Source organism: Pelodiscus sinensis, chromosome 6, assembly GCF_052426305.1.
Source record: "Pelodiscus sinensis isolate ZL-2025 chromosome 6, ASM5242630v1, whole genome shotgun sequence".
NCBI classification, from domain to species: Eukaryota; Metazoa; Chordata; order Testudines; family Trionychidae; genus Pelodiscus; species Pelodiscus sinensis.
In genome coordinates, this window is record NC_143057.1 from 22,005,196 (window position 1) to 22,030,594 (window position 25,399).

Below are 25,399 nucleotides of genomic sequence, written 5' to 3' on the forward strand. Positions count from 1 at the left end.
GCAAATAAGCCTATGTCCACAAAACCCCACTTCCGGAGGATGGCATGCAGGACTTGAGAGTGGATCTCCCACTTGTATTGTTGATGAAATATTTGGCTCAGGTGATCTGCAGTCACATTTTGTTTCCTTGCGAGGTAGACCGCTGATCACATGATGGTGAAAACACCACTACCACAGTTCTGTGTCCTCTTTGCAGAACTGGTAGGACCTGTCCCCACCTTACCAATCTATATAAAACATGCAAGCTGTGTTGTCTGTGAGTGTCCTCACCGACTTGCCATGAATCAGGGGAAGAAAATATTCACAGGGCTCTTCTGATCACCTGCAGCTCTAGAATGTTGATGTGAAAGAGCTGATTCTGGAGAAGACCATCTTCCCTGAGTGCTGTACTCATTCGTGTGCGCAGCCCAGCCTTCCAGGGGAGTGTCCATTGTTATGGATATAGATGGGCGAAGTTGCTGAAATGGGACTCCCCTCAGAGACTGTAAGCCTGTAACTGCCATCAGAGGGAGTCTTTCACCCTCTTTGGGGAATCAGAAGCTTGGGCAGGTGGCTCTCATGTGGTTGAAAGCAAGTGTGGAGCAATACTTGAAATCATCACATGTGCAATCTGGTATAAGGGATCACGTATGTTGTCGCCGACATGGTGGCCAAGTAACTGCACATATTTCTGGCCGAGAGCATGGGGCTGTCAATGACTGTTTGGGCCAGTATGGCCAGTGACTGAAAGTGATGTATCGGCAGTCTGGCTTGTGCTTGTACGCAGTCCAGTGTTGTACCTATAAATTCCAACTCCTGGGATGGAGTAAGATGTGACTTCTGAGTGTTTATTTGCAAGCTCTATGTGTTGAACAGGTAGTCTTTGCAGTGGACTCTCGGGCCCTTTGATTCAGGCCCTGATTCTTCATGTAGGTTCTTGTCTTAAACTCCTGGTTTGACCACTAGGTCTGACTATCCTAGCCCCATCATGACATTCACTGCATCAGAGAAATGCTTCAGTAGCAGGGAGGCAGAAGGCATCACATTACTAAAAATAGCAGTGTAGATATGAGAGGTGCTGCCTGAACATGTAGAATTCCATAAAGTCTTTGCACTGTGGGTTCAATCACATAGAGCACTTACTCTATTTCCTTAAGCTATGTTCTAACATTTACAATGCTTTTTATAATTGCTTTCTGGGCATGAACTTTCTATACTCTCCACATTGCTGTTAAGTGTAGAGGTACCTCGAGTTTAGAGAATCCACTCCCTTTTTGCAAGTTGTAAAGGAATTCTTTTAAATCTAATGGATATATTATATACATTTAACAATAAACTATTTTTATTAAATGTAATGCATCTGGCATGGGTACACCTGCATATTTATTTTGTATATAACTTTTTTGATAATTTTAAATATGTACATTTACATACACACACCACATATATCACATATATCCACAACTGTGATTGATAAGCTCCATAAAACCTAACATCCTAAATCAGGGGTGGGGAACCTTGACCCACAGAAAAATCAATTGGGGACTGGACAAAAGTGGAAAATTAAAAAAAAAATCCACCTCACTGACATAGCCCCTGACTGAAAAGCAGAAAGACACCCTCCCTGTTTCCCCCCGTATACCAGAGCCTAGGGGACCCAGGCTATTAGATTTTGTGGGGGAAAGTCTCTAGATAGCACTGGAATCCAGAGCCAGGGAAAGGAATCAGGAACAAGGCAGGAACACATCAAGAAGCAAAGCTCATGAATCAAGTGAGAACACAAGGTCCAAAGAAGTAAGTAGCCAGTAATTCATCCAGTTGCACAGACAAATCCCTGTGTCTCCTTCTGAATTAATTAGCACAGCCAGGCTGTTTGGTGGGGCCAGATGTTCCTCCAATGAGGACTCCCATGAAAGTGGCTCTGGTGGGGCTAGAGTTTGATTAGGCTTTCAGCCAGTAATTATTAAGAAGATGCTGGATGGCAGCTAGAACATGAAAGGTGCCTGGGTTCCCATAGAACTGTGATCAAGATCCATGGATTCTCATGGTGATTGGCTCTCACAGGAGGGGAAAGACTCTCACAGTTGCCTGCAACACAGCAGTTTCTTGCCACAGTGAAAGGTTCCAGCAGTGGGGTGTTGCCTGAGTCTCATACTGCAACGTATAGCTATACATACTGCAGTGACAAGTATGGACATAGCCCGTCTTCACTGCACTGTGCAGCAACACATATATGGTGTGTCTAGACTACTGTTTCTCAACCTTTTTTTGCTCTTGGCCCCCTTCTGAGCCACATTTACCTCTGTGGCCCCCCTCATAGCCACTATTAGTTGGAAAAATGGTACATAATTTACCTAATGTTCTGTTTTTTCCATGTGGCCCCCTAGAGGTAGGGCTTGGCCCCTGGAGAGCCATATGGCCTATGGTTGAGAACCACTGGTCTAGACTACAGGGTTTTTTCGAAAAAAGTAGCCTTTTTTCGAAAAAACTTCACCCGCATCTAAACTGCAGCCACGTTCTTTCGAAAGTAAATCGAAAGAAAGTGGCAGTTTTTTCGATAGCGGTAAACCTCATTTTACGAGGAATAATGCCTTTTTTCGAAAGTACTCTTTTGAAAAAAGGCGCTATTAAATGCAAACTGTGCTTTTTCGAAAGAGAGCATCTAGACTCTCTTTCAAAAAAGGGGCTCGCTTTTTCAAAAAATCTGCTTGTAGTCTAGACTCTTTCTTTTGAAAGCGGCTTGTAGTCTAGACGTAGCGATAGTGCCAATACTTGATGCACCACTGAAAGTAGGGACATGGGCTCAATTATAACTGTTTTAATTCTTAGCTATATTTTATTATAGCGATGAAATATTTTTTTTCAAAACAGAAGAAAAATCCAAGAGATTAATACTGTACTCACACCAGTAAGATTACAGTACATCAACAAGCCACCTGCATGGTTTCAATAGAGGCTCGTTACTATACTTCTGTTGTCAAATTTCCCCAGTCACCAATGAGATGTGAATAAGTGCTATGAAATGCAAAATAAATTTAAAGAATCATTAAATTTGTGTAACACTAGCTATGCTGATAGTAAATTGGAAAACTCTCATTGACTTCAGGGACAAATTTTGTCTTCTGTTTACCATTTTTAACCTCTAATGGTAAGAGTTGTGCTAGAATGAACATGCAGGGATACTCATCACAAATAATTCTACTAAATGCATATTTTCTTTTCATCTCCTTTGTGTACAAATGTACACATGCGCACACACAGAATAAATATGCATATTTTTTCTGGGTTTTTATTTTATCAGAACCTTTTGAAGGGTCTGTGCTTCAATCCTTAAAGCTATACAGTAGGTCACCATTACCTGTGAAGAATTTACTATACGTTTCATAGATATGAAGTCTTCAAGAACTAGCTACTGTATATTTTATAGGTGTTGCTTTTTCTGTGGCTTCAGGAACTCTGAGAACTCATTCTGAAGATATCTATTTTCAAGACTGAGATTCTCTCTAAGGAATTTAGTGACTTTACTAAGATGTTGTGTGCTACTTTCCAATATTTTAAACTTTTCTTCAGTGCCTGATAGTTTTCTGTGTTTTCCAGACAAGTAACAGCTTTTTACTTGAGTTCAAATGGACACCAGACTGTCATGAGTTTTTAGATTTAAAATTAGAGATTTTCCAAGCTATACAAATTTAATCAAAGCCATTTTAAAATTCAGAGGTTTTCAGATTTCGGGATATGGCTCAGGTCTATGTCTATTTCACATTGCATTTTTGTGTACTAAATTTCCTCGATTCAGAGAAAAAATACTGAAAGACCAATTCTAAAGTGAAGGGGGTTGATTGTTTGCTAGCCAGTCTTTTCTTCTGAGAAGAAAATAATCTACTAAAGAATCACTATCCCAGAATATGTGAATCTCGAAAAACAGCGAAATTCTGTCAGACCCATAGTGTATGTCTACACTTCACATTTATTTCGGAATAAACTATTCCAGAAGAAATACTCTCAGATAGCTTAGTTTACATTACAGGGAAGTCTCAAAATTAGTCCAAGGCAGGCTTCCCAAATGTGGATGTGCTACCTCAATTTGGAGACCCAAGAGGCACTGAGGAGTAATTACTTTCAATGGTCTTGGGGAAGAGTTATTTTGAAATAGCAACACTGAAGCGTCCACACTACTGCTATTCCGAAATAGCTATTTTAGAATAGGTGTTATTCCTAATGGAATGAGGTTTAGAGAATTTATTTTGAAATAATGGAACGGCTGTTATTCTGAAATAATGCTGCTGTGTAGACGCACCCATAGTGATGAATGGTAACAACCCTTTTTCAGCAGAAACAATCATGTTTAGTTTTTCCGTCTGCACTGTTCTTTGGGTGCTACTGCAATACAAATGAAAAATAATAATGGAAATGTTAAAATTAAAGCATCAGAAATTAGTAATTATATCACTGCATCCTGCAACTGAAAAATGGACATGACCTTAAGTAGGAATTGTGCTGAAGTTCAGGAATTAGAAAAGTAATTAAACACTAAATCCTGCACCACACAGACCAATCCAGAATGTGTAGCAAAGAGATCTGCAAAGACCAGAAAGGAAAGAAGCCTTATGACATACTAAAGAGCAACAGTTGATCTCCTCGCAACTGCTAATGCAGAATTAGTGTTCTAGTACACCTCTTCCCCACTAGCTGGAATTCTATTTCTCCAGAATTATCAATAGCTCAATAAAATTTAAATTCCATCACCTCTGCCCCCAAATGCTAAGTAGCATTCAAAGTTCCTGTGCAGTTATATTCCTGCACAGGCTGCACACACACAAATTGGGTGTGCATTAAAGACAGACTCTCAGAACTGCCAGCATCAAGCATCTCACCTTAGGCATTTGACAATCTTATACCTCCTCACATTCCTGTTGGAATTTAATGTAACCAGCAGGTGTTTAGGGATTCTCTTATAGTTTTTCCATCAGTCGTGAGGGACCACAGTGATGGAAGAATACCACGCACACAAGCTGGTTCTCGCACTTCTTCTCTTGTTAGATACAAGCAAGCAGCTAGGCTAAAGAAGGTGACAGCCGCGGCCCTGCATGACAGTGGCAAGTGAGGTGAGGTTTTAAAGACTGTCAGAGACTGGGAGTAGGACAAAGACAAAAAGAAAGACCAGAGTGTGGGAGCAGGACATGTGTCAGGGCACAGAATTCATTCATTTTATGTTCACATATTAACATTCATGTATAAATTGTAGTTCATTCCAAAAAGCTGTTTCCGTTTTAAAGAAATAAAGTTAAGAAACTTATCTGTACAAACCAGATTTTATCTAATTTCTCACATGTGTGTCAAATTCAGACTTCCACTGTCAGTACAGTAAAAGTAAAGTATTGAAGTTTGGAGCAAAGATCCTGTTATTATATTCAGTTTTCTGTATAGCCATATAAAATTAGAGACAAGTTGTAGCTAGTCCTGTGGAAGTTCACGAAGTGGGACTGGAAGAGTACAAAGAATCTTCCTGCCACATACTGTCCACACAGGGACTATCTTGGCTAGGAACTTAATCCACTGCCTCCCCAGTTTTATCAGTACTAGCTGACCCAAATAGGTTTACAAGAGCAGAGCTAATCTGCCCATTCCTCACTTCTACACCAACCTACGGAAGTGACCAGGTATAGCTGGTGAGAGGGAAAGTATATTTGGACCTCTTTAGAGAGTGTCAGAACTAGCTACCTGGGTTAGGTATGCTTCTGTTGGTTACTCTCCTTTCTTCCCAAAATAAAACTGTGGTTTTGAGGCATGATCTAATAATGAATATGAAATAACAGAAGGCTATTGGGAATAACAGACTGAATAAGCAGTCAGTTAGAAAATGATAACCTTCAACCATTAGGCAACCCAATGCAGTATTTGTTTACCAATTTTTATAAAGTTTTAGTACCACAGCAGCTACTGGCTGAATTTACAAAGATTAAAAAATAGATATTGATAAAAATGAAGAGAAGAGACAAAAATAGTTAAAACTAAACAAAATAAATGGGTTTTGAATCATATTCTGAACTATGATATAATATACAGAATACACAAGGTCAAAGACAAAAATTTTTTTTTAACCCATTTATAGCTATAAGCAGGACTCAACAAATCACTGAATCTACTCGCCCATGGCAAGTAGATTTCAGCCGGTCGCCCCATTCACCGGTGGCACACACATGTGCAATGCAGGTCTTGCACATGCACAGAGCAGGGCTGGCGAGTAGGTTTTGCCACCGTTTGTCAAGCCCTGGCTAAAAGCTTCAGAGGTGTAGCTGAGTTAGTCTGTAACAGGAAAAATTTAAAAAACAACAAATAGTCTACTAGCACCTTAAAGACTAACAAAACATGTAGATGGTATCCTGAGCTTTCATGGGCAAAACCCACTTCTTCAGATGACTGGAGATCCAAGTCATCTGTCCAGATCCAAGAATAAATGAGGGAAGGGGGGGAGAGAAGGAAAAAAAGGAGAAAAAAGACAGTGAATAAATTGTTTAAGTTACAAGAGGCTGATAAGAAAAATTAGCAGCTCCATTGTTTGGTTGGTTGGTTAAGTCATTAGGATGGGGAAGGTAGTGTGCGAGCCAGCAGATGTCTTTGTTTATTCCGTTCTGATAAGAATTAAACTTGTAAATGAAGTTAAGTTCCAACCCTAAGATTAGGATATTAACCACTCTTGTGAAATCTAATACACTATATCCATTTTAATAGATATAGAAGAGAGATATTTGTACAGAAAAGATATAAGTACAAAAAAGGAAAAAATATTTTATACAATTTAGTACACTTAGAAGCAATTCTCAACATGCAAAAAGTATATTTTAAATATTATAGGTCTTGGCACTTTTAAAAAAAATATCTTTCACTAGTTACTGGAAATGTATTATCACCTCAAATAACAATGCTGAATGTATACTGTATTCTCCAAAAGATTTTAAGACCAAGGAGAGTATTATGAGCATTTCAGAATTAAAGTAGGTAAGTTTAAAGAACAATCAAATTTTCTTTCAGTAGAACTTATATTCTGCTTATTCTTCCACATACAAATTCACTATTGAAAAGTGAAATATAAGACTGTGTCTGATAGAAACATGCCACTTTCAAACAGACACACCCTTGTTTGCTGAATTCCTACATTTATGTCACAAGTAAAAATCAAACCCTGTGCACTAATATATAAACTAGGGACTATGCTTGTTATGCATTATCATCTCTATACATTAGAATCTCAATCATACTCAAACAAATTCACTAAAGTGTGGTTTTCAATCTGCTAACTATGCATTCCATAATAGCCTGTAATTATTAAAAACTGACAAGAAAGCTACGCCACCTGTGTTTATGTGAAGCCAGGTAATGAAAAAAACAACAACGCTGTCATCACCTCTCAATTCCTGATTGCATTATCAAAACTGTAGCCGAGTTTGGCATCTGGGTGTGACCTTGTTAACTGCTAGGGTAATTAAATTTATTCTATTGGGAAAAGGGATGATAAATTATTAGCAAGAAGATTTTGTTCACATTTTATTAAATTGGCCTGTCAAAGGGTCGGCCAAATTATCAAGGGCCTCATTTATTGGAGGCCAGCCATATTGCCACATCTGTTACAATTATTTATAATTTCAGCGGTTGAAAACCAACTGAGTTAGGCATCCGCCATGTAAAGTAATTTACAAATTATCTGATGAGGGAGTGTTTTAGCTTCTCCCTCATTTCTAGCCAGCAGAAAGCCGCACTGTAATTACAGAACACGATTAGGTTCTTTGGGGAACTTATCTTGCACTCATAGCCATAGTAAGATGCAGCAAGAACATATGGAGGAGCTTGTGCTTCTACTCCCTGAAGCTCGTGACCCGCCTGCCGCTGAGCCCTTGAGTTGAATTTGAATGAGAGTGCCATGGCTAATGTTCTACACATGCACCATTTATGCCACAAAACAAATCGGATCACTGTTAATTATGAAGCAGCTATAATCAGGCCTTCACATCTGTGTAATGTGAAGCGCAGTAGGCTGTATTCCAATAATGTATGACTACCTTTGGGTCGCAAATTGCAAGCCATATTGCCTCAGTAGTAGTTACTGAATTCAATGCAACTCCTTTGATAAAAGCCCATCACAAGGATATTTTTATCCTTTTTTTTTTTAAACACAAGCCTTCCTTTATCAGCTATTGACCAGAACAGTTAAAGCATATGGCAGAAGTTCATTAATGAACAGTAGCACACAGCACTCTAATTTAATGAAACCACTTGAGCCATAAAAATCAGATTTAGTTAATTCCCCCTTTCCCACTTTTTTTCTTTGCTGCATCTAGCCTAAACCCTGGACTCTAACATAATGCCATGGGTGCTCTTGTTCTAAAATATAATTATATTTGCCTACATTTATAAACAGAATTCATATTTTCAAAGGTTGTGTGTTTTCTATCATGCAGTAGGGGCAAATAGAGAGAGAGAGAGATGGCCAAAAAGTTTTTTTGCATAACTTACATTTAATTCAATACCAATTAATAGAGAATGTGTCATTTGTATTTTAGAAATTACTGTCTGGCAGATGCCTTTTAGCAACCCCCCCTAAAAAAAAAACCCAAAACAAAGAAAAACAAAATACCTCTTTATTCAGTGAAAAATCTTTCTGTGAAAAAGCAGCTAAACAAGCTGCACCCAGATGGCAAACCAGCTACAGTTTAATTAATCCACTAAAAGCCATTCAGTTTTCAGTAAGGGTAATGTAATTTTGAATAATTGTACGGGAAAAAAAATCACTAAAACGATCTTAAGTTTTATTACAGCGGCATGAATAGTGCCACTATAGAGCAGTTAAAGTTGAGTTGCTGTTTCCATTATGAACCCTACATTTTCAGTATTCAGTATCTCGGCCATTTCACATTGCTTTAGGTTGAAAATAGATATAAAATTTGTTAGCCTATTAACATCAGAACAATGAATTAAATTCAATCAAGCTATTTTTGAGAAAAAGTTCTACAAACAGTGCATTTCAAAACTGGTTATAGATTTTACTGGCAGGCTCTATAACAAAGATAGCTTAGTTTTCAAAAGTTATGCAGTTCATTCTTAAAGTGCACTATATTTATTTTTACTGTTTCAAAGATAAAAAATATGAAAGAGCTATTTCTACGTGCTAATAATGCCTCAGCATCCTTGGTGGAGTCTCTTGTTGTCACTGTAAAATGCCCAATTCCCTTATACTAAAAGAAGGGTGTTGTGACTGTGTTCTATATTGGTAAAGTGCTAGAGACCCACTGTTCCAAATACAAGTGATGTTTATAGATACAGTACTTTGACACAAAAAATAATACTGTGGGACACTTCTAAGGTCAAGTGTTTGGGCTAAGTTACAATCTATCCTTATAACCCTAGAACTGTCCGATTTAAACACTGGCTTTATTAAAATATGAGGAAAATATAGGTCTTTGTGAGAAACACTATTCTAGTTTTCTACTTCCTCAAACAAAACACTGAGTGCATCTGAAGTGTCGTTTCACTCTTTTAAAATTTAAAAAAATGTCTGGAAACTCAAAATTTACTGCTGATTCTGACAGAAGCAAAAGCATGTTCTTGTATACTTTACAGGAAAATTATCTGTAAAGCATTTTAGCAGGAGTTTGTAGCAAAATCTGAAATACTGATATTAGGCAGTAAAATTACTACACTTTTAATTACAATTATTTACAGAAATGGTGATTGTTTTAACTTAAAATTAAAGAGCACTGATACTTCCACAAATATAGGTACTACCATTATTACATCACATTTCAATATATACAAAATTTAATTTATTGTAAGCTCAATTACAAGTCTTGTAAAAGAACTAATGTAATAATCTCTATCAAACTGATACTAGAAATAGATTTGGGGGAGATCAACATTTGAAAAATGTTACTGCTACTTTCTATCATTACAGATTGTATTCTTACCCAACAGTTCATGTAAACTAACTTAATCAATTTTTACTTCTATTTTTCTTTCTTCAATTTTATAACTCAAAACACAAAATCTCAAGTAGAAAGTAATTAATAGACTTTTGGTTGCCAGAATCAATACTCAGTTGTATTACGGTGTTTTAAATGATTACCATAATTTGATGACAACATACTGTTCATTATATGGAAGGCATTTTGCTCCCATAACTATTGACAGTTTAAGAAAATTCCATTTTGAAATTTCCATTCTGAGTCTTTCTATGTGAATATATTACCATTATTTTTATACATTTTAGTAATGTTGTAGTTAATACCTTGTAAAACATTGTGTTCAGATTCAGCTATGATTACTAGCTATAATTAATAGGGAATTATTTCTTATTACAGAAACAAATGTAAATAACAAAATGTTTTAAAATTAGGATGTTTGCCTATTAATATAATTTGTAGTTAAAATGAACTAGAAAACTCTTAAAAGGAAACCTACCTCAATTTTGTTCTTTTTTGCCTCAATTTTGTCCGAATCCCAGGTGAGCATGCAGAAATATCTTGTAGTGTTCTTTAGGCAGGTAGTCTTTTGATAAAAGATGAAGATGGAATAGCACTATTGTACTACTCCCCACAGCCTTTGCACTTAGTTTAACAAAATATATTTTAATGATTGTTAGAAAAGCTTTTTTCGTTTAAATATTTGTTTTGAGGTTGGGACTCATTAATGACTTTTAGTAGTATAGCCACAAACAATGAGAATATCAAGCTCAACAGTTATATATTTATACCGACAAAATTTCACAATCTTCTTATATGCAAATTTTCAATTAACTTCAAATTTTCAACCACAAACTAGGAGACCAAACAGAAATGTTATGAGTAGTAATCTGTTTACATATGCTTTCTATTATTATTATCAGAAGACGCATCAAATTAGTTCCTCTGAACTATGTAGAAATCTAATCTTTATCATCTATTAAATAAAATGTATCTCACCTCTTCCCTATCTTTTGGATAAGAATCTTGGGCCAACTGTAGTTGCTCTTCCAGCCACTTTATCTTTTGTTCTTTTTCCAGTGACTGACCCTGAAGAGAAGCATTACTTTGATGGAGCTGAATCTCACTTGCTTGCAGAGCTTCAAAACATATAGTCAATTCGTTGTAAAGCTATTTTCAAAGAAAACATAACATGGGATTGATAAATGCCATAATTGAAAACAAGTACTTAAATTTACAAGCATATGTAGTTTATTGCTGGTTTTTAGTTTACGAAGTCATACAGCCACCAGTATCATTATATTTTACGCTATTATTTTTGCAGTATTGGTCATACTTGTTTCCACTCCCACGCCATCCTCATACTAGTAGAAGTGCTATCTTTGCCTTTTATCCTTTATCTTTGTAACGAAAGGAACTCAACATTGTAATGTGTTTCAGACAACTGCTTCTCCACCCAAACAGATCTAACATTACCCAGCAGTTCCATATACCTTTGTATGATGATTGTGCACAGATGAATTGGTATTCATAAACTTGAAAAAAAATTGGTATGTATCTTAATTCTTGAACAATGCTATAAATACAAATGAACGTACACATATGTGCACACACATTATCAATAAAGTTCACTGATTACGATAAGAAGAATAAATTACTAAATGAAATATTTCTTATGAACAGAGCTCGACAATTAATGTAATCTACTCGTACGTGGTGAGTAGATTACAAGCCAGCAGAGCCGCGCAGCGCGGTCAGCATAAGCGCAGCATGCCAAACCGTGCGGCTGGTGAGCGGGGCTCGCCGCCGTTTGGCGAGCCCTGCTTATGAAAGTGACTTTATATATAGTGCAAGAAAAATAAAATAGAAAAACCCTTTTTAACTGAATAAATTAAAGTTTACATTTAGAAGAAAAGAATAAATTCCATGCACCAGACAAGTATATAACTGACTTAATAATTTGACCTTCCCTTTTTTTCTCATTTGCCTATTTTGCTCTGCTCTGTTAAAATTTGTAGCCCTGATTACCTGTTTGTCTTCTATATTTCTCTTCTATGCTTAATACCGTTCCTGTGCCGACCAATAAACCCATTCCTTCACTACATTTACATTATTTCAAGAGACCCATTTCTACCCATGATGACTATAAAAAAAATCAATGGAATATGACTCAATTTTGGCATCTAGAATTAATACTTGCATTTAGTTGGTAAATAGATAATAAGTATATAATTTAATTATAAAAACATTATATATTATAACAGGATTATACACTACCTTGTCATTTTTATATATATCATGAATCTCTTTCTCGTTGCTTTTCTCCTCTGTTTGGTTTTGCCTTTCAGAGCATCAACTCTTTGGACAACTAATCAGGTCTTCGGTTATGTTTAGAAAACCTCTAGCACTTTGTGGGTACTATTAGAAACAGTAAAATCTACTCCTACTCCTATTGTTTTTTCAGACCATGACCACACAACATCTAGTCAGGTCAAATGAAATTATTTATTCCTTGCCCCAAAAATTGATCATAGACTAGACCAGCCTACCTAAGCATATTCATAGAATCATAGAACTGGAAGAGACCTCAGAAGGTCATGAAGTCCAGCCCCCTGCTCTAGGCAGGACCAATTCCAACTAAATCAACCCGGCCAGAGCTTTGTCAAGCCGAGACTTAAACATCTCTAGGGATGGAGACTCCACTACTTCCCCAGGCAACCCATTCCAGTGCTTCACCACCCTCCTAGTGAAATAGTTTTTCCTAATATCCAACCTGGACCTCATCAAATTTCTTGTGGCCCAATCCTCCAATTTGTCTAAGTCATTCTGTACCCTATCTCTGCCCTTAAGCGTATCTACCTCTCCCCCCAGCTTAGTGTCATCCGCAAACTTACTGAGGGTGCAATCCATCCCCTCATCCAGATCATTAATAAAGATATTGAACAAAACCGGTCCTAAAACCGAACCTTGGGGCACTCCGCTAGAAACCGACTGCCATCCTGACATCGAGCCTTTGATCACTACCCGCTGGGCCCGGCCTTCTAGCCATCTTTCTATCCATCTTACCGTCCATTTATCCAATCCACAATCCCTTAACTTGCTGGCAAGAATACTGTGGGAGACCGTATCAACAGCCTTGCTGCAGTCAAGGTATATAACATCCATTGACTTCCCCATGTCCACTGAGCCAGTTACCTCATCATAGAAGCTAATCAGATTGGTCAGGCATGACTTGCCCTTTGTGAATCCATGCTGACTATTCCTAATCACTTTCCTCTCATCCAAGTGCCTCAATATGGATTCCTTAAGGATCCCTTCCATGATTTTTCCAGGAACCAAGGTAAGACTGGCCGGCCTATAGTTCCCTGGATCATCCTTCTTCCCTTTTTTGAAGATGGGCACTACATTTGCCTTTTTTCAGTCATCCGGGATTTCTCCCGATCTCCACGACTTTTCAAAGATAATAGCCAAAGGCTCCACAATGACATTTGCCAACTGCCTCAGTACCCTCGGATGCACTAAGACCGGACCCATGGATTTATGTACGTTTAGCTTTTCTAAATAGTTACTAACCTTTTCTTTACCCACCACGGGCTGTCCATCTTCATCCCATCTTGCGTCATTTGGCGCAGAAGTCCAGGAGCCGACCTTGTCCGTGAATACAGAGGCAAAGAAAGCATTGAGTACTTCAGCTTTCCCCACATCATCTGTCACTAGGTTACCTCCTTCATCCATTAGGGGCCGCACACCCTCTCTGATCACCTTCTTCTTGTTAACATGCCTGTAGAAACCTTTCTTCTTATTCTTCACATCCTTAGCCAGTTGCAATTCCATTTGCGCTTTCGCCTTCCTGATAACCCCCCGGCATTCTCGAGCTATACCTTTAAACTCCTCCCTGGTCATTTGTCCAAGTTTCCACTCTTTGTAAGCTTCCTTTTTGTGCTTTAGTTCACCAAGGATTTCCCCTGTAAGCCAGTCCAGTCTCCTACCATGTTTGCCTCTCTTGCTACGCGTCGGGATGGTTTCTTTCTGTGCCTTCAATAAGGCTTCTTTAAAATACTGCCAGCTGTCCTGGACTCCTTTCCCCTTCATGTTAACATCCCAGGGGATTCTGCCCATCAGATCTCGGAGGGAGTCAAAGTCTGCCTTTTTGAAGTCCAAGGTGTGTATTTTACTACTCTCTTTTCTTCCTTTGGTCAGGATCCTGAAATCTACCATCTCATGATCACTGCTTCCCAGGTTGTCACCCACCTCCACTTCCCCTATTAGTTCCTCCCTTTTGTGAGCAGAAGGTCAAGCTGTGCACGACCCCTGGTCGGATCCTTCAGCACCTGTGTCAAGAAGTTATCCCCAACATTCTCCAAAAACTTCCTGGATTGCCTGTGTACTGCCGTATAGGTTTCCCAGCAGATGTCAGGGTGATTAAAGTCCCCCACGAGAACCAGGGCCTGCAATCTGGAAGCTTCGCTCAGTTGTCCAAAGAAAGCCTCATCTACCTCATCCACCTGATTCGGTGGCCTGTAGCAAATACCAACCACAACATCAATGCTGTTGTTTGCTCCTTTAAACTTAACCCATAGACTCTCAACAGGTTTTTCTCTCTCTTTATACTGGAGTTCAGAGCAATCGTAGTGCTCTCTTACATATAGTGCAACTCCTCCTCCTTTTCTCCCCTGCCTGTTGTTCCTGAACAGTCTATACCCTTCCATGACAGCGCTCCAGTCATGCGAGTCATCCCACCAAGTCTCTGTTATCCCAATTAAATCATATTTCTTGGTCTGGGCCAGGGCCTCCAGTTCTTCCTGTTTGTTGCCCAGGCTTCTCGCATTAGTGTACAAACACTTCAGGTAACCAGTTGATCGTCCTATCTTCTCCATTCGAAACATGGGTCCTCCTTTCTTGCCCCTTCCTCTCTGCTTTTCTTCCCGGTATCCGACTTTCCCACTCCCCTCAGGGTTTTGGTCACCGTCCCCCGACGAACCTAATTTAAAGCCCTCCTCACTAGGTTTGCAAGCCTGCCCGCGAAGATGCTCCTTCCTCTCTTCGTTAGGTGGATCCCATCTCTTCCTAACAATCCTTGTGCCCGGAACAGAGTCCCATGGTCAAAGAAACCAAAGCCCTCTCTGTGACACCATCTGCACAAGCACGGATTTACGTCCTCAATTCAACGATCCCTGCCCAGTCCTTTCCCTTCAACAGGGAGGATGGAGGAGAATACCACTTGCGCTCCAAATTCTTGGATCCTTCTTCCTAGCGCTACATAATCCGCAGTAACATGCTCAAGATCATTCTTGGCCGTATTATTAGTTCCCACGTAAGGCAGTGGGCAAGTGACCAAGGAGCTTGCGAACAGAAGCCTCTGCTGATTGGCTGAGCCTTGTAGGGGGAGGGGCTTTATAAGGCAGTGGGCAAGCGGCCAAGGAGCTTGCGGACAGGTGAGTGCTAACAGAAAGTTTTGAGAGGGAGTTGGGAAGGGGAGAAGGAAGGGCAGGAGGTTCTCTTGCCTTTCTTTTTAAATCCCTTTTCCAGGACAGCAGCGATGGTTGGTGATGGGTCTGCTGTTGTTACCTGCACAGCGTGTGCCATGTTTGTCTTCCTCCCGGAAGAAAGAACAGATTTCATCTGCACCAAGTGCAAGCTGGTCGACATTTTGGAAGAAAAAATAAGAGGACTGGAGGCCCAAGTGTCGACCCTACGTTTGATCAGAGAGGATGAAGACTTCCTCGATACAACGCAGCATTTAATCCTTCAAGCACGGCAGGCAGAAGAGCCAGAGAGGGCAGTACGTGACCAAGAAGAGAACTGGCAGCATGTAACTTCTAGAAGGGGAAAAAGGCCAGCACGGGAATCCCCCGATGCTATAGAGGTAAGCAATCACTTTCAAGCTCTCTCCACAGGCTCTGCAGTGCTGACAGCTCTGGAAGTGACCTCACAAGGAAGAAACCCGAAGGGAACACCATCTACTGGAAGGCATGGGATGCGTAGTCCTAAGGATGGAGGTTCCACGGCCACCACGCCCAAAAGGAAACGACGGGTGGTGCTGGTCGGGGACTCCCTTCTAAGAGGGACTGAGCCATCCCTCTGCCGTCCGGACCTGGAATCTCGAGAGGTGTGCTGCTTACCGGGAGCTCGCATTCAGGATGTCACTGAGAGGCTTACCAAGCTGATCAAACCTTCGGATCGCTACCCCTTCCTGCTTTTTCTAATTTCAGATGTTTTTAAGATTCATAAAGTGTCATTTAAAAGTAGCAAAGAGATGTACGTAACTCTCGATAAAGATATGTTTTAAATGCAGAAACAACTTGAAATAATGAACATTATGATAGATAACTAGTTCAGATGGAGTCATTTGGAACTGAAGAATGAAATAGCTGAGCTGCTAAGGAAAACAAATGAAACCTGTAATAAAGGCTACATTCAACAATCCTTTGTCTCAGCTACATTAAAATATTTCCAAATTTTCATTGCAACTTTTCTAATATTTATTTTAACTAATTTCACTGCAATTATTTTTGCTGGTTTCTTGAACAGTTGTTTAAAATTTATTTCAGAAAAACAGCAATTTCCACTGTACCATACTAAAACTAGTATTGTAGGTATTCCAACATAACTAGAAGATACCATTGTAAGACATGCAGATGACTATGTGATGGAAACAAACAAGGCATTTATTGCGATAATTCATACCTCTCTAACAGTTTGAAATGCCTTAGGTGTTATTAAATTTGTGGACAGAATTTGATGATGACAGAATCATTTTAAGTCAGTTAAGACAAAGAAGGCTTCTGTGGAACTCCAGAAGGACCTAACAAAACTAGGTAATTAGCAACACTATAGATAAAATTAAACAGAAAATAGCAAGTTAATGCATATTGAAAACAATAATTTATAATTACGCAAACATTGATGGATTATAAATTAATAGCATCCTCTCAGGAAAAAGACCTAGGTGTGCATCATTGATGAGAACTCAATAAAGATATCTGCTCAATCTGTTTAGTGTTCTAAAAGGAAGGGATATTATACTACATTAAACAGGAGTAAAAATAATATAGATAATATGACAGCACCATCATAGAAACTAATGATCTAGCATAATGCTCAGTTTTTGTCACCTCAAACAAATGTAAGCAGAGAAAGGACAATGAATAATAGTAACGATCTTTGAAACAAAGGCTTTTATACATGAAAGATTTGAACGTTTATGATGATTCTAACTGAAAAGGAAAAGAATAAAAGAAAAGGTGGCATGACTGAGACATAAAAAATAAAGAATATGGGCAAGGCCAGCTGAACATTCTGATATACCTCTTTATGAGATTAGAAAAGAGGATATCAGATTTAACTTTAAAAAAGTTTAAAACATTAATATACTTTTATGCAACATAAATTTAATATATAGAACTCATTTCCACAGAATGTTATTGATGCAAATGGTTTACTAAAAATTACAGAAGTATTTGACTTGATGTGACTAAGAGTGAGATTTACATTGTCTTTACTCAGGACAAAATTGTAGGAACACTCAATACTCATGATCTAGGGTCTAACCAGTTAGAATGAAAAATGTTTCCCTCCATATCATAGTATTGCATAAGAAGATTCACTATTTTTATTTTAGAGAAGATGTAAATAATGTGACTTTGCCTACTTTTCTTACTTGCCTATTTTAAAGGGAGTACTTTGGCCCTGTTGATTAATGCCCAGTTTAAAGAAAGGTGAAATCCCACTCAAGTCAAAGGCAAACCTCTGTGTGACTTCAATGGAACCAGGATTTTACCTACAGTATTTTGTTTCTTATTTTTCTACAGTATATTGTGTACTGTAGAAAATCAAATAGGAGGGTAGAATGAAGAACACAGTCAATTGGGTCTAGTCAGTTACCGTTAAGAAAGTTTGACTGGAAAAACAGTCTCCCAGCAAGGTAGACAAAACAAGAATACTCAAATGTTTTTCTGTCTAGAATTTAGTTCTTCAATATTCCTGTATTATATCCAAGTCTTGTACAACCTAGCTTGATGAAACAGTAGTTTTATACTGAGGTTTTTTTTAACATTTTGCTTATAGGATACGCTTAACATACCGCAGTTATTAGTAACATATCATTCCTGATATGCTTGCTTTGTTGGGGTATGTCTACACAGCAAAGTTATTTTGAAATAACAGCCGTTACTTCGAAATAACTTTCCTAGCGTCTACACAATCAAACCACTATTTCAAAATTAATTTGGAATAGTGGAGCATGTATTTCGAATTTGGTAAACTTCATTCCATGAGGAATAATGACAAATTTGAAATAGATAATTCTAAATAAGCGCTGTGTAGATGCTTATTTCGAAATAGGGGGCCTCCAGCCCTTCCCAGGGTGCCCTGGTGGCCACTCTGGCCACAACCAGGAAAACTCCTCTCCCTCTCCACCTCCCTCGAGCCCTTAAAGGGGTAGAGTCTGGTCACAGTGCCTGTGCCAGATTCAGGCCTGCCAGCCCAGAGCCAGCAGTCACTGCCCCTGACTCAGTGGCCCCAACATGAGCCAGCAAGCCACTGGCAGCCAGCCCTCCACTGCTCCCCATGACAAGTCCCACAGATCCCAGGAGCCTGCCAGGGGCCACAAAAGGCAGGGGCCTTCCTGGTTAGTGTGGAGATCGTGGACCTGATTGAGGTTTGGGGGGAGGCCTCCAATGTCCATGATCGCCGCACTTGACGCAGGAACACGGCCATCTACAGCCGGATGGCTGCCAGCCTGGCCACCAATGGCCACATCTGCACCCAGGAGCAGGTGCAGATGAAAATCAAGCTGCAGCAGGCCTATGCCAGGGCCACGGGAGGCAGCTCCCAACCAGGGGCTGACCAAGACACCTGCCCCTATTTTGATGCACTGGACCACATTCTGGGGGGCGGGCCGGGCCGTGCCCCCCAGGTGATCATCAACCCTGGCACAATGGGCATCTAGGATTACCCATACCAGGGTGGTTTTGGAAGGTTTGTTGTGTAGTCCTTGCATGGAGGGGCATACATGATGGGAGCAGCAACAGGGGAGGAATGTTGTGGAGAGATCCCAACATCCTCATCTCCATCTTTGTCTCACTAGAGACCTGCAAGATGAAAACAAATGGAAAGTCAGGTTGATTAGGTACCATAGGGACCAAGGTACCACTGATGCAGAGGATGTGAGCCACTGGTATCAAAGAGATGGAGAAATCTTTTTGTGCAGCGTGGCAAAGCTCTGGCTTTGCCCCGTGGGTCCCACACTTCTGGTGGACAATGTTTGCCTCAAAGGCTTGCCATGACTCTCCACACAGCTCCTTGCCCTTTACTAAAGGCAAGACTTACAGCCTATTGAGACCTTATCAGAGACTTGTCCATACTATGGGGTAAAACCGCTGCACAGTCCTGGCCTCTCCTCTCAGGGACAGACTCTGTAATAGCATGGAGAGGGCTAGGGGGAACCCAAGCCTACCCTGGATTCTGGCCCAGGGACCCTAAGGGAGCAGCAACAGACAAGATTTCTTCTACTCCCAGTCTGATAGCTACTTCTCTGGGCCACTTCCCCAAATGATCCATCCTAATCCCATTCCTCTGGTACCTGAGCAAACATGTCCTGTTCCTCCATGGCACTCTGCCTTACTTGCAGACCCCAACTCTCACTCAGATCCTTCTCATTCTCAGATCTTGGGTTCCTTCCCTCCTCTAAACTCCTCATGTGCTCTCAACTAACTGCAGAGGAGCTCTTTTTAACCAGTCAACTGGCTTTTAATTGACCAAGATGCTCTGATTAGTCCTACCCAGTTGACTCCAGAAACCTCCCAATTGTTCCCAGGTGCTTCAATTGGCCTGACTGATTCTAGAAGTTTCCTTCTTGTTCTGGGTTAGCCCTTGTTAGTTCACCCTGGGTACAGAAACTTACTCAATCTAGGGTTAATATACTTCCCTTCCACCACTCTCCTGTATCCCTCTTACCTGACTCTGTCACAGTAGGAATTGCTGCAAAGTACATAGCATTGGTACTTTCAGTGTGGTCAGTATCAGTACTGTATCCTGAAGACTGCCGGTCAATACCGTGTATAACAGGATGTACCATACCCCCACTAGGTGGCAGCATTAGCAGCTGGGGTGCCAAGGTGATTGGAACTTAACATTTATTCGTTTCTGGCAGTACCACAGCATGGAGTTTCAATTTCTTCTTGATGTCTGTGCCTGAGTTTGGCTGCTTGGGATCTTTCAGCTTCTTCATACCAACATGCTAGAGGGTCTTGCTATTTTGTATGTTGATATAGCCAGTACAGTTAGTATCAAGAGTGTTTGCCCATTAGTGTTGCGCCTTTTCTTGGACGACTTCAAGATCGCATATAGGAGCCTGGGTTTTTTTCTGTCTTCTTAGTGGGCTGATTAAGATCCCTGGCCATGGAAGAAGGGCCTAATTCAAATTTAGCATCTGGATGAGTGATCAGATTTTTAACTTGCTGAACATCCAATAGATCTCACTTAGCAATTTTCAAAATCAAGCTACTTACTAAAATAAGACATATGTTGAAAATTGTAGCCTAGGGTCTTTTCAAGCATGAAGAGTGCAAGTAGGTAATTCTGGCCATGTGGGATACATTCCTTATGATCAGAAGCTGTGCAAAGAGATGGTGTGAAAGACTGCTGGCTAAGCCAGAGCTCTGACACTGTAGCCTGGCTGAAGAGGCTGATGACCACAACTAAGCAAGCCCAGGCCTGAAGGGCTATTAGAAACAGCTGTGGGCCTCAACAGGGGAGGGCTATATAAGGCAGAGGAAGGAAGTCAGAAGAGGGTAACAAGGAGCTAGTATGTGGCTGAGTGTGCTCCAAGGTAGACAGAGGAACTGGCTGAGGTCTCTGTAAGCTTTGTACATAGAAGGTGGTGGAAACTACAATAAAAGCATGGGTGACTGCATCAGAAGCATCTCTGGCTGATTCGTGGGCCAGAAGGTGTCCCAGACCAAGGGGCCTTAGTAGAGACTCTGCCACAGATGGGGACCATACATACCCCAAGTTTAATCTCACTTAAAATCTACTTGTTTAAAAAATCAGATGTAAAAAATACAAAGTTTGCACATGATTACTGAAAAATTGCTTACTTTTTCATTTTCATTTATAACTATAAAATAAATGAATTGGAATATAAATATTGTGCTTACATTTCAGTGCAATGCTTGAGCCTGTTTTTCACTTGTGAGCCTTGCCTGAAGTCCGAGACCCACTGCCTGGGTGGAGGGGGAGTGGTCTGATCTTTGTGGAGCCCTAGCTGTGGTGTGGGAAGCTGAGCAGTTGCCGTGTTCACCATCCCCTAGTACGAGCCTGTAGTGGGGCGGAGTGGCCGCCCACTGACATGGAGGGGGCCCTACTGAGCCGAGCCTGACAAAGAGGCATGGCTAGGACTATAGAAAGCCAGCCCAGGAGCACAGTCAGGGCCCAACCACCAGAGGAACCAGACACCTGCCGAGCTGGGAGGCTGTGGACTAGCCTGGACCACTATGCCTGCGGGAGGCTGAGGACTGGCCTGGACCACCAGGCCTCCCTGACGGATGGTGACTGGGAAAAAAAGCAACCCCGGCTAGAGCTGTTGGGCCCCAACAACTCAGAGGACCTGCCAGGAGCCCAGGTACATGAAGAAGTAGAGAACAGTAGAAGCCCAGGGATAGCCAACAATAGTCAGGCCATTCCAGAGCACCGATCAGCGTGTTGCGATGCAGACCCCACTGACTCAGCAGCAGGCTATTCTATTGCTGTTAAGGCCATGAGATGGGATGCAGTGGAGTAGGCTGGCCTCTGTCCTCCCCTTCCTCTCCCTCTCCTGCCCCCCAGTACCCAATCCCTGGGTGGCAGTCTCCGTTCCACCCCTGCCACTTCAGGCCAACCTGAAGTGGATCTTACTGGCTCTCTTCCAGAACCAGGAGACCTGATTGTTTGTCTATTGCACTGCAAACTACTAACACTATAAACCGCAACTGTTTGCTGCCCCACCCTGAACCAGGGCCCAGGCCCCCCTAGATGAACTGTGTTTGTTGCCTGCTCTGTGCCTGGGCCACTTACTGCTTGTTTATCACCCTGCCCTGACCCTAGGCCAAGGCCCTTTAGAGTCTGGGCTGTTGGCTCAGCCTAAGTGTCAACCCGAGCCCCAGGACTGGAGACTACTATCTGCAAAGAGGGCAACTGGATTATTAACGCCAGCTCTGGTCTAGACTTGGGCGGAATGGCTGCCCACTAACCAGGAGGGGAAAGAGCCCACCTGTGAGCCCTGATGGGCTACACGGCCCCACACTTGCAACCCCCTAAGCACACCCTGCAATCCTCATGATGAGAAACACTGATCTAGATGAGTTGAGTATCCTTTGGAATACCTCTGTGTATATCCAGGAGTACACGTATCCCTGGCTGAAAACAACTGTTCTAAAATACTATAAAATGCCATATTTCATTTGGTCTTCCTTTTCATATACATCAGGGGTGTCCAAACTTTTTTCAAAGAGGGCCAGATTTGATGAAGTGAACATGCGTGAGGGCCGACCATTTTTCCTGACATTCTTTGAACCATTACAATTAAACACAAATTAACTATTTTATGCAAAGTTTATTGCAAACGGCATACTTTTCATTTCGTCACATGGATGACAAATCTAAACAGGTGTTAAATCACTCTGCCTTTCATATCTGAAGGCCAGATTAAAAAAAAATCCAGGAAGCTGAAATATATGTCAGGAACATTGTAAAGTACATTACATATTATTGGTAATAGAGGTTGTCTGTCAACTTTTAAGTTCAAAAAATATGAACAGGAACATAACACCAAGTATACATGTTGTGTCCAAATATATTTATAACTGATTTAGACCAACTGACATTAACTGAGATTTTACAATGTATTCATCTCAATACATATGGATTTGTTGGGGGCCATAAAAGATAGATATTGCCAAATTACCTGGGGGGCCGTATTAATCCGGAACACGGGCCACAATTGGCCCGCGGGCCGGACTTTGGACATGCCTGATATACATTATCACTTAATGAGCTCACTGCATTCAAAAAAGATAACTGAAGTCTGCAGCTGATAGTTCTGAATCTGATCAAATTAAGAAGCTACCCTCATAAAAATATTTAAATATGCTTGCTCCAGTGGTTTTTCTTCCTTTCAGAAGACACACTTCTCTCCTCCAGAATTTAGGCTACGTCTAGACTGCAAGCCTCTTTCGAAAGAGGCTTTTTTGAAAGATACTTTCGAAAAAGCCTCTTTCGAAAAAGAGCGTCTAGACTGCAAGCAGTACTTTCAAAAAAGCAAGCCGCTTTTTCGAAAGAGAGCACCCAGGCAGTCTGGATACTCTCTTTCGAAAAAGCCCTGTTTGCATTCAATAACGCCTTTTTTCGAAAGAGCACTTTCAAAAAAAGGCGTTATTCCTCGTGAAATTAGGTTTTCCGCCGTCGAAAGAAAAGCCGCGTTCTTTCGATTTAATTTCGAAAGAACGCGGCTGTAGTCAAGACTCAGGAGAAGTTTTTTCAAAAAAAGTCTACTTTTTTCGAAAAAACCCTCGAGTCTGGACACAGCCTAAGTATCCTTAGCATCATAGAATTTCCATCAGGAACAACTACCTGTGGTGTAAAATACCATTCCACTGTCATATACTCTAGGACCAAGATTTTCAAAAGAGTATAAGTAGGTCCTGAAATTTAGGGTCAGAGCAGTAAGTGTCCCTGCAGCTCCTGTTTTCAAAAGCTTTCTGAGGTACATCTACACTGCAAAAACAGATCTAAGACAGCAAATCTATGACACTCAGGCTTGCATTACAAGGCTAAAAATAGCAGCATAGCTGTTCAGGCTCGGTCTGGAGTGTGGGCTCAGAAACCTGGTTGGGGGTGGGAGGGAAGGTGGAGAAGGGGGTAGTGGGAGTTGGAGCATAGGCTCCAGTCTACACAGTTCTTTTTAGCCTCATAGCATAAGACCCTAGAGCCTGAGCCAGTTGACTCAACCCTGAGACTCACTGCCACGAGGTGGCCATACCTTATGATAGCTATCTGTGCCTGGATACAGGACTTTTTTTGTATTTAACTTATGATTCTGTATAATGCTGAAAAATTCTTGAGAGTTTGTAACTGAATATTTACTTGTGGTATAGGGGAAGTAAACAGCAACAGTAGTTATTCATCTAGCAAACTCAGATGCGAGGGACAACCCAATTAATGTTACTATATTTGGAGAACTGTTAAGGTCAGCTGATTATTACATATATATGAAAGGGGGAAGGAAAGAGGGCTATCAATCCAGGAAAGGAGCAAGTGTGCATTTGAAATTTGTAAATGGATATTCTGATTAAAATCAAAGTACTTCTGCAGAGATCAAGAACTATTATCCAAAACAATTTTAGGCAAATCAAACTGCAAGATTTTGTAACTACAGGCAGTCCCCGGGTTACATGGATCCGACTTACATCGGATCCCTACTTACAAACGGGGTGAGGCAACCCCGCACTAGTTGCTTCCCCCCAGTAGACCAGGGAGACGCGAAGCTAGCGCCCCCCCCACACCCAGCAGACCAGGGAGACATGGAGCGGCTTTTCTCAGCAGACACCTCAGCTTGAGAATAAAGGACTGAGGGAAGTGAGGTGTGGGAGAATAAAACTGAGCTCTGGAGAAATGTTTGGCTAGAGTTTCCCCTACAATATGTACCAGTTCCGACTTACATACAAATTCAACTTAAGAACAAACCTACAGTCCCTATCTTGTACGTAACCCGGGGACTGCCTGTACATTTTATCTAACAATGTTCTATGTCATGTCCAGCAAGGAGTGTTTATTTTTATTCTTGATATTTATTTGTTTAATTTCTATTTCTGTAAAATTTCCAATAAAATGTTCTTGTTTAAAACTATGTGAACTGAGTGACAAAACTGTTAGCTTGGCTAATCACAATGAGAGGCTCAAGCAGAAAAAAATGAACTCAGAGCCAATCTATAATAGCTTGGGGTATGTCTACACTACAAAGTTAGTTCGAACTAACGGATGTTAGTTCGAACTAACTTTCATAGGCGCTACACTAGCGCTCCGTTAGTTCGAACTTAATTCGAACTAACAGAGTGCTTAGTTCGAACTAGGTAAACCTCATTTTACGAGGATTAAGCCTAGTTCGAACTAGCTAGTTCGAATTAAGGGCTGTGTAGACCCTTAATTCGAACTAGTGGGAGGCTAGCCCTTCCCAGCTTGCCCTGGTGGCCACTCTGGCCAAAACCAGGCAAACTCTATTGCCGCACCGCCACCGTCCGGGAAGCCCAGCGGGGGGCCGTCCGGATCCGGGAAGCCCTGCGGGAGAGCTTCCAGGTGGAGGAGGAGAACTGACCTCTCCCTTGCATGCCCCACTGGGGCCTTCTTCCACCCTACCCCCCTTCCCATTTCCCCTCCCTACCTACTGTAAAATAAAGACACCTGTTTTTCAAACAAAAACGTCTGTTTATTTC

At 40.9% G+C, this 25,399-nt stretch overlaps 1 protein-coding gene across 2 annotated transcripts in view; it reads right to left on the bottom strand.

Moving 5' to 3' along the window:
* Window positions 1-25,399, bottom strand: part of CNTLN (centlein) — a 327,186-nt gene that overhangs the window by 170,467 nt on the left and 131,320 nt on the right. For both annotated transcript variants that reach the window (XM_075931523.2, XM_075931522.2), the window contains exon 8: window positions 10,932-11,102. In XM_075931523.2, the coding sequence (XP_075787638.2) occupies window positions 10,932-11,102 (171 nt within the window). The remainder of the gene's footprint in view (window positions 1-10,931; window positions 11,103-25,399) is intronic.